This window comes from Centroberyx affinis, unplaced genomic scaffold (genome assembly GCF_046629955.1).
Source record: "Centroberyx affinis isolate AG114_WGS23_722 - 3 ecotype Tasmania unplaced genomic scaffold, CSIRO-AGI_Caff_v1 ptg000807l_1, whole genome shotgun sequence".
NCBI classification, from domain to species: Eukaryota; Metazoa; Chordata; class Actinopteri; order Beryciformes; family Berycidae; genus Centroberyx; species Centroberyx affinis.
In genome coordinates, this window is record NW_027279410.1 from 403,638 (window position 1) to 414,595 (window position 10,958).

Below are 10,958 nucleotides of genomic sequence, written 5' to 3' on the forward strand. Positions count from 1 at the left end.
TGGCCCTTCCATCCTCAATGGGAGAGGGGAGGAAGTTCTTGGGAGAAACGTGGAGAATGAGGGCTTTAACTGAGTGTATAGTGGAAACAAGCACTACCTGGAGAGGAAGACCTGTGGCTAAGAGCGGCTTGGTGCAAATTGAATTCGGATAGAATATTTGGGACATGAAAATTTAATCAGGGACATTTCCTCAGTTTAGTTTGAAAGCTTCCTATGGCTGATGGCAAAATGACCTCAGTCCAAGGCTTTGTACAAATATAACCCACTGTACATGATAAGGATTGTAAATGAACCTTGTGCAAAGCTGAATGGGGAATGAAAAGTCCTTGAGTCTGTTCCATCCAAGTTAAGGCACAAGTTTGAAATGGATAATCGGAATCAGACTACAGATCCTCAAGTTTCATATGAAACCAGTCTACTGAGCTGCACTTCATACACCAACTGTTCTCTTGTTGGCTGCAGTAGCCAGCGGATGACCACCTGTACAGCAGTACAGGTGTTCATCCGAAACTCATCCGAAGCCCCAGTTAATGTTTCTCATTAGTTAAACCTGCAAAACCTTATAACCAATCCTGAATCTAATGTGTGCTATGTAGAGATTTCATTGAGACATAATGATATAAACCAATATCCACACACGCGGGCCAACTGTGTTGCTGTTTTCACCTCTTTTCTAAAGCTTGTTGTCAAATTCCACTCCAGAACAAAGCTCCTCCTGGTTCAGTAGCTATCCCGGTTTTATTTCAACTAGCTTGGCCCCTCCCATGCTGTTTAAAAGCGGCCCTCATCCCCTCCCATTCCTGACAATTTTCACATACTGGCGGAATCGATGAAGTGAGGGAGTAAACTTAGTAAAATAGTAAACTTGCTACCCTCCTCTTCACTTGTCATTGTTTGTACCACACATAACCTTCAGTGGGAGAAAGATCTGGCAAAGCAACACTGGTAACTGGCGAAAATTGTCTGTAGGTATGTTTAGCTTAGCTATTAGCATTTATGCACGGTGCTTTGCAATGTTTGTCCTTGGTAAGCCTCCGTAGTGCAATGGGCGTATATGGCTTTATTTACAAAGTTGTAGCAGTCTCTGTCACCCTCTAGTGGTCAGAAAATTTTGCTTATTGCAGCGTTAATATTAGTCTGTACTTCCTTGAAATATTCAAACCTAACTACAAGGTTTGCTCGCCACACAGGACGGATACAAACTACCTGTATGACGCAGACAGCCCTGCCCTTCTCCGCTGTAGCTACTGTTTTTCCATTAGTCACTATTAATGTGAAGCCCAGATGGGCTCCATCCCACTTCTGTGTCCCCCTACTGAAAGTGGCCTCCACAGCAGCAGTGGAGCTCAGGGAGTGATTGATAGGGACTGGTGGATGATGTGCTGATCACCTAGTGGGGTCTGTCAGCAGCAATATTGCTGCCAGTGTCCCGGGTAACCAGCCGTCGGAGTGCCGGCATCTGTGGCCTGACGCTCACAGTGAGGGATTAGGTGGTCAGAAACACGTGGGAGCACACTGTGCGCATATGCAGGCAGATACACACACACACACACAAACACACACATACACACCCACAAGTCCTTCTATCCAATTGTCCAGGACCAGAGACCATTGCTATCACTGTTTATAGGCAGAGACAAACAAACACACACACACACACACACACACACACACACACACACGTACATACATACATAAACCCACACACACACACACACACTGACATGCCGATGCCATGAGGCAGTTGTGTTGTTCTCTGCAGTGAGATCGACTGTCGATATAGGGCCACTTTGCAGAAGGCCATTAGCCAGGCATCGCCTTCAGGGTAATCATGACGAGAGCAATGTGACCTTCTCTGCTAGATAGAGGACACACGCGCATACACACACACGCACATACACACGCACACACACAGGTTAGACCTGTGGTTCTCAACCATGTGACGTCGAGGCCAAAGAGTCTGCAGGTTTTCAGTCCAACCAATCAACACTACAGCAGCTAATTTCACTAATTTGCACACATTCAGCCAGAGGTGGGGGAGATAATCAGTGGGGACCCAGAATACTGCTGGTTCTCTGTCCTACCAGGTAGTCAATTGCATTCACAGTCCCAGGTGGAAAATAGGCCCTGATTAGATGGCTAGAATGAAAACCAGCAAAGCTCTGGGTGGACTGGGATTGAAAACCACTGGGCTAAACCACATTTTTTAATTGTCCATGACAGTGGTCTTCAACCATGTGCCATCGAGAGCCTTGTGTCTACAGGTTTTCATTCCATCCAAACACCAGAGCAGCTGATTTCACTGATTAACACACCCTCACCCACAGAGGAGAAACTGATCAGTAAAATCAGCAGTAGTTTTGGTTGGAATGAAAACCTGCATACTCATGGCAGTAGGAAGTAGATTGTCATTGTTTTGTACAAAAATTTATTAAGAGTATACTAGTTTGATGTAAGGGTCTGTACTTTTTGAACTTCTTAAATAGGGAGGGAGGATCAGTGACAATGTCCCCTTGACCCGCTAGTTCATTAAGATCTATGTAAAAGGCAAAAACTGATGAACTGACTATATCAGCTGTCTTGATACATTTTTGGCAAGGTTATTACAACATCCAAATCTTGTTTAATGCATCACTATCAATCTAAAGTTGATAAAAGGGAATTATAAGCAAACATGTTGTGATTAAAAGGGTAAAGGTGTGCATCACTTTGGTAACTAGTGTTGTCTCAATAACAAAAGTTAAAATTGAAATACTACTTCAATACCGTTGCAAAAGACAAAATTTAATGTTTAACATGGAATAGTGAAACAACGAAAGAAAAGAAGGACTGGAATAGACCGAGCCACAGTCTGGCTGTTGGCAGTGGACTGCGGCATTCGGCACAAAAAGTCAAATTCCAATACAGCAGTCCACAACGTCTTGAACTGTATCCAAGTCCACTGAAACTGGTTGGCAAAACTGTGCAAAAGTTCCTACAAAGCTGTACAAGTCAAGCGTGGTAACACAATGCTTGGTGGGGTTTTTTTGTTTGCCGTGGTACTGAATTTTTATATATTAAACTTAATATTGGCATCAAAGTCAAAATTCTGGTATCGTGACCACACTATTGGTAACAGTACTAGCCAAATGCCCAGTGGCAATAACTGCAGAAACAGTGTTCAATGAGGCAAGGAAAAAGGGTGGTTCAATACGACTACAACAGATTCTATTATCCTAATTTCTGTAACAATCATTTGGCTTTTGATTGAGCTTCATGTATTCTAATCTGCGGTAAAAATGAACTCACCATGCACCATCTCTACCTTGCTAAAAGACGTCAATCAAATTGTCGTACTCATGCATGCAGGACTTTACAATGTAACATACATGTGCAGGAAGAACGGATAAATGGACTGCATTTATATAGTAAATGGACTGCATTTATATAGCGCTTTTATCCAAAGCACTTTACAATATGCCTACATTTACCCATTCACACACACATTCATACACCGATGGCGGCAAGCTACCATCGGGAGCAATTTGGGGTTCAGTATCTTGCCCAAGGACACTTCGACATGCGGACTGGAGGAGCCGGGGATCGAACCACCAACCTTCTGATTAGTGGACGACCCGCTCTACCTCCTGAGCCACAGCCGCCCCCCTTCATCCGCCCCCCGGATGAATAACAATTTTGAGTCAGTTGGAGTTCAGTTCTTTTACCAAGAAAACTGTGAACCATTAGGGCCAGTATCAGCTCACTAGAGTATCTTATGATTATGCGTATCACTTAACAACTCAAAAATGTCATTTTTCACTTTATGGGGTCTTTAATATTCATACAGTGGTATTAACACAGTCAGTGTTTCAAAGCAGTCGGCCCCGCCAGTCAATGCCACCAGAGAGTTGGCAGCAGCGGGGAATCCTGCTCTGTCTATCAGTAAAACAGACTCATCTCTCATTAGAAAGACATACGGTACTGGATCACGGGACATTATAGAGACTGGGATGGTGGATTTCTATTAATAGCCATGTTGATCAAATTCATGCAGTTAATAGGGCAGCATCTCTGTAGACCTAGCGTTCATTAGAATGGACCGAATGACAGCTGAACTGAAAGACAGCTGACTGACTGGCTTTTTATTTATTTGTTTTTTATCTGCATTTAAGATGTAGTCTGTTCAGTGATGTAGTCTGTTCAGTCCCTATCCTAAGTAGGTTTCTACACTGTATAACAAACAGCATCTAATTTAGAAAACATGTGTATGAAAATATAGCTAAAAACAGATTAAGCTGTAGCTCCATATTTTTTGTGCATGTACATATTTCTTTTCTTATTCATGATTGATTTCAATTTGGTTTCTGGTTGTGTATATAATTCAAAGGCACTCCTTCTCTTGACATCAGACAGCAAAACACACCATGCCAGGGTTCAGAGAAGCCAATTAGCATCCAACTGGGAACTGTTTGGATGCAGCCAGGCTCTGAAGTAACATTGGCTCAGCCATGTTGAAATTATGGAAAATCTGTGTTTTTCTCCAGTCTACAATTGAGTCAAGAAAATATGGCTGTTAACTTGTTCTGTGAAACTGATATCAATATTGCTATCAATCATCTTCAGGCAGGTAAATATCCTGTTTTCAAATGATTGATGTAGGGAGAGCAGGAGCGGATTGCTGTCAACCAACTTCATTCTGGGCAAAATCACAGCATAGCAAAACTATTTTATTTTTTTTTCTATAATGATCTCAAAACAATGGCTACTAGGCTTCAACAGGCCAAATTGGTCTGAGCTATAATGAGGGGGATGGAGGAGATAAAATGGCCAGCGGTGCTTTGATTTGAGTAAGACTGGAATGGAGAGCTATGACATCGGTTGAGGTACTTCATCATCTTCACTAACAAGTTGGATTTCATCCCCCCTCAATCTCCTACAAAAACCACACAGCTGCTAATGAGCGTCATTGTTCCAAAATCTGTCTGGTATTCATGGCGGTGCTGTGAGCCGGCTGCCACAGACTGGAGGCCTGGGGCCACATGGGCCGGGGGCTAAGGGCCCACTGGGTACAGACACTCACCTCTTTCTCTCCACAGATATTGCTGATGATGGAGTTGGAGGCCGGGCTGGCAGAAGGGCCGAGGACTGCCACCACCCCTTTAGACATGATCTGGCACACTGAGAGAACAGAGAGCAGGCGTGGGGGGGGTGGGGTGGGGGGGGTACGGATGGGTGGAGGAGGGAGGGAGACAGAGAGAGAGAGAGAGAGCGAGAGAGAGACATTAACAAAGAGCAACCCAGAAGAGGATAGCACAGTCTTTTTGATGAGTCTGAGCCTAGACTTTTAAAAAGCCCTTCTTCAGCCAGATGTTAATGAATGCGCGTGCTGACTATCTCATCCTCTAAACAGATAGTGGCCTGAGCCAGCGCTTTCCGGTGTCTCAGGGGAACCTGAACCTACATGTGTTGCTGATCAGCGGACAAGGCCAAACACATTTGTCCATGTTTGATTGGGCTGACGTGATCACATATGGATGAAAACTATGGAGTGTGCCAATGGAAACGCTTGATTCTGGTTTTAACCAATATTCATGATAGATTTGTGTTTGACACAGAGAGAGGCGATAGAGAGAGATAGAGAGATAGAGACAGAGACAGACAGAGACAGACAGAGACAGACAGACAGAGAGAGAGAGAGAGAGAGAGAGAGAGCTAGGGAGAGAGAGAGAAAGAGAGAGAAAGCTAGAGAGAGATGTCATAAGTTCTGGAGGCTTTACAACTAAAATCTGATATGTGAACATTTGCACATGAATGATATTCAGACTACAAGCAATTTTCAGAAAACTCAACTGCAGCCATATCCCCCAAAGTGGCAGACATCTCATCTGTTTTCCACATTATACATTTCCATTAGCTGATTTAAAGGATTTGCTTTTAGGGATGAAAACATATCTTCAGAAAGGAACATTTCAGCGAGTGTGAATTTTGCTCCCCACTCCTGCACATATGCTCTAATCTTCCGTACAGGAAAACAGAATGTCATTTCTTGAGGGTTTATAATCCCTGGCTTCTAATTAAACTTCTATGGTCAATGTTGTGAGGCAGACACAGACAGGTATGTAAGTGTGTGTGTGTGTGTGTGTGTGTGTGTGTGTGTGTGTGTGTGAGCAGCGTGTGTACCCAGTGTGTTTGTGTGATGGTACAATGGTGCCGGTTATTTGGGGAAATCCAGTGCATTAACTAGCTGTGTGTATGTGAAGGAGGCAAAGGGGAACCATATTCAGGTCTGTGCAGTGAATCCAGAGGCAGTGAATCAAATGATTAATACGTAATCCCTTTGTCACCCATGGGGTCTGTAAGACATGAACACACACTCACTCACACACAGACACACACACGCACACGCACACATATAAATGCACGCATACACACTTATACATTTGCACCTGTCTGCATGGCTTCACCAAATTACAAAGTTGAATGATTTGATTGCCGGCAAGCATGCTCCTGGCCCCATGACGCTTTCATCTGCTCCCTTCCTACACAGCCAGCATTGTGTGTGTGTACTGTAAATATGTGTGTGTGTTTGAGAGAGAGAATGTGCATGTACGTCTGTGTCACAACTTGTATACATCCACCTCCTCACAGTTCACTCCTCGCCCGCTGGCCATTAAGTGTCAAGGTGTCCAATAGTGACACGAGTCGTTAGGAAAGGATTGTGCCGCTCGGTGCGGTCAGATCTTGGTCAGAAGGTCGCTAGGTCAACTGAAGTCCATTTTGCCCGTTTAACATTGATTTTCACTGATCAATACCAAGCTATTGGTATGGAAGGTTGGAATGATAAGAAGCCTGTAACGGGTCAGACCTGAGATATGCATGGAAAGACTGACGAATACAAGGAGAGAGACAGATGGACAGGAAGACAGGAAAACAGAATAGAAGATAGACGGACGAAAAAGAAACTGAAACACACCAAATGACCTCGGACGCACAACATTCACACACAGCTACCACCACCAGAATCATCCAGCTGCATTTCTTGGCATCTAAATAACTGAGTTGGCAAAAAAAGTGAAAATTACTACTCTCAGCTGGTATATTGAGAGCACATCTCTCTCTCTACAGTAATGACAATTATGCGAGCTGCCCGTGCTCTCACAGGAAAAACAAAAGATATTGATATCTCCACACTAAGCACGAACAATCGGCACTCCTCCAAGCTGAGGCATTTGGTTTCCTTAGGTGCAGACATTCGACAGCACTTTTGACATGTATTATTTTTGTTGTTTTTACACAATATTTGAATCTAAAAGAATGCTAGTTTGGGAATTAGAGTCTTGTCATGTGGTATTTTTTGCTTTAAAAAGGCAGACCAAGGAGCCATCAGCCAAGAAGCGGCATGCTGCAGGGGCTGCTGTGGGTGTTAGGACTTTTCTGGGCAGGTAGCTCTCCCTGTGTGACATTTCCATCTAACTGCTGCCACTGATCCGTCCCTAATCCAATTCCTGCCTCTAATTACACACACACACACACCACACACAAAACACACAATATACACACATGCGCCACTACGCACACAAATCGAAACATACACATGCTACCATGCACACACACAGGTAGAGCCACATTTAGGAAGGTTTTGCGGTAAACCAGGCAGAGAAAAGTGCTAGAGTTCTTGTTGTTGTGGTAAGTGAAGCGGTGTTGCCAGATGGATTAAGCGGCAGCAGCTCCTGGGTTTGTGAAGGTGGGAACATGCCGTATTGACAATCAATCCCTTCACATCTTGTCATGTCTGTTTCTATCAGTCTGTTTCTACAGAGCCTTGACGCATATTGACTTTGTTGAAAGTTTTTGTTAAAAATAAAAAAGAATCTACACAATAGCCGATGCTTGAGACATTGATACACATTGCACATTGATGTTCAGGGTAAAGGTGAGGTGAGACGGTCGATATACACCGGGAAGCCAGTTTGTGATGTTTTGTTAATGGAGTCACCCAGTGATGCAAATGTCCAATCTATGTGACAAATTGCTGCAGGCCTCATTATCATGCTACATGCATGAGCCCATTTAAAAGAGGTTTATAAGCCTTTTTGTCCATGGTCTGTTCTATTTTGGCATCGGCTAAGTCCTTTTTCCATTACACCGTCTATTCCTTTCTACAGAAAATGTTCTTTTGCTCTGCCCTCCCACAGTAGAATAAAAGCTGCCAGTATCTAAGAGAGAACAAAATACAAGCCAGAACACAGACATAAACACACCTTTTGACTCCTGCAGCTATCAAAATATGACAGCTCATTTTGTTTTCCCATACCGCACCGGGCTGTCATCTATTTTCAATAATTTGTTTGCTTCTGTTCAACCAAAATATTCTTAAACCAGACAGACTTATCTCTGAGCACTTGGGGGAAGTGTGTGAGAGACAGAGGCAAAAGACGAGAGTGGGTCTGAACTGAAATGACAGGCTTGCTGATTTCAAAATGAGAGACACACTTTTTACTAGTGTGATTGCTGGATGGACACAGCAGCGCCTCACATTTATCTCTCTCTCTCTCTCTGACTCAACGCATGCAAACAGTCAACATTCTTTTCCTAACCATTTAATTGGCATTTCGTCCCCCCACCTCCGCAACTTACTTGTCTCCCCCATCTCGTATTCGCTGTCTCTCAGCAGTTCAAAGATGTCCACCTCCAGCTTGCCCGTGGTGGAGCGGTTACTGTTCCTGTTGATATTGTCTTTGGCCAGCGTGATGGCCAAACGCTCTCCTCTGCTGCATTCCATAGGGTCATCAAGGATGGCGGCTGGGAAAGAGGGATGGGAATAGAGGGGTGTGGGTGTGGGGTCGCGGGGGTGAAATAAAAGAGAGGAGAGAAATCATTATGCACATTGATAACTGCTGTATTCTCCAGCGGCTGAGAAGTCAGAATGGCCCATATAGTCAATGATCCTTCACTCCGAGAGCCCGTAGATATAGAGGTCTGAAAACAAGCCAGAGCAGATCATGTATGTAAATTACCTTACTCTCTCAAGGTATGGATTTATTAACACCAATATCTATGCGTAATGTTTCAAGCACACTGCTCCTCATCAATCTATAGTCTATAACATCACAGTATTGGTCTTACTACATCCATACACCTTGGGACCAGCTATCCGTGTGCTGACCACAGAACTTCAATGGATGGAACGGCCCTTTTACTGTTTGCCATGGTAAATTGGCTAGTGCAATATAAAATGGCCATTATGGAATTTTAAGAGTTAGTTGCTATGGTGACAACACAAATCTGGGCATTAAGGCCGTAAAGTCTGTCACACTTGCTTGAGAACTGTGCAGATGTGTCTGTTAGCAAACTGTCAAAACTCAACTGAAAGCTAACGTTAGCGACGAGGCTAATGTAGCTTTATCAAAGACTGTACTTCTCTCTTTAGGTCTTCTAGTCAACATTAGCATGTTAAACCATGGCAGCAAGGCGAAGCTTCTTTGGTTCCTGATGCAAAAAACTTCCTCTCAGTCAGTTTATACGGAAGCTAGCCCAACGGTACACATAAAAATGACTGCTGCTCTGACCATCCAGGAACATGGATATGAATGGGAACCCATTCAGGCTATGCGGTGCGGACTCTACGAAAAAAGGTGAATGCAAAGGTGACTCTGTATATTAAATAAAAGCCATGAAACAGCCTCACCTAGCTCTAAGGCATTTTCTACAACATTGCTATTCACATAAAAATTTTATTGTTTGCTGCAACAAAGCTGTTAAATAGATCTGTTGTCTGTTTACCTTTCATAAAGGTAGAGACTTACTACTACAATCACTGCAAAGCAAAGCATCTCAGAGATGGTACACGGTGTAAGTCTATTACAAAATTAAATCAATGTGCCGCAGGAGCATGAAAGAGTGATGAGACAACGTGTTGTAATCAGTGATGATTTATACCCGCTCTGTGTGCATTAAGATATTTGTTGTATAGTTGAATAATATATGCCCGTTCTCAATTCATTTTCATACATTACTGCTACACGTCATTATGTGCCATCATTCTTATGTGAGTTATGTTTTTTTATTGCATGTGTGATGCCATACCCACACAGTGGCACAGTGTGGCGTTTTTCCACTATGTTTTGGCTAATTTTGGTATAGATGCACTAGAGGAATGCTATTACTGTAAGGCACCCAATCATACAATATGGATTTGACTCACTTTTGCTGGAAGAGCTGTGGTCGTTACGTTCCAGCTGAACACAGACAGGACCAAATCTGTGTAGTCATCCATAAAATCAGATGGTGATGCTACTACTATATCCATGGAATATGTGAGTGTGTGTGTCTGTTTGTGTGTGAGTGATCAGAATAACCGATGCCTGAGTCTATATGGCTTGACTAAGCTTGACTAAATATCAGGAATTAGATATAGACAGCTCAGTCTTTTCATTTTATATGCAGAAATAATAATAATAATAATAATAATAATATATCACTCCGCCACAGTATGAATGTAGGCGTTGTTTTCTTATTAAAGAGGGTTTGTTTCTAGTTGTTTCTTAACCATGATAATGAAAGAGCAGCATATTTGTATATTTTCTCTGCATACAGTAATAAAAGGCTAGCAGGTTAAACATAAACATGTGCGTCACACATTGTAATGGTAGGCCTACAGTGTTTTTAACAGGTAATTTGATTTGAAGTATAAATTAATTTTGTGATCTTTAATAGCAAACTGCGAGAAGTCATACAGATCAGTCATCATGGCACATCAAGCAAGCAGAGACAACTATGTTATCAAAAAGGAAAGGAATGGTAAATAAATTTACTGAGCAAAAAAAACTGAATCTCTCTGTTGAGTGCAGCCTAGCCATGAAAACATTTATTCCATTGACGTGTGATGCCTGAACCCAACAACCCCATACTGTATCAATACTCATCTTAGGCAGTAGAACTCAATAACACTTCTAAGATCATTGAAGAGCATGGCCATT

At 42.9% G+C, this 10,958-nt stretch overlaps 1 protein-coding gene across 1 annotated transcript in view; it reads right to left on the reverse strand.

Moving 5' to 3' along the window:
- Positions 1-10,406, reverse strand: part of grik4 (glutamate receptor, ionotropic, kainate 4) — a gene marked incomplete at its 5' end in the record, with an annotated part of 106,900 nt that extends 96,494 nt beyond the window's left edge. The window contains 3 exon segments of the mRNA XM_071520537.1: positions 5,060-5,157; positions 8,617-8,781; positions 10,364-10,406. Of these exon segments, the coding sequence (XP_071376638.1) occupies positions 5,060-5,157; positions 8,617-8,781; positions 10,364-10,406 (306 nt within the window).
- Positions 10,407-10,958: the final 552 nt, after the last annotated feature.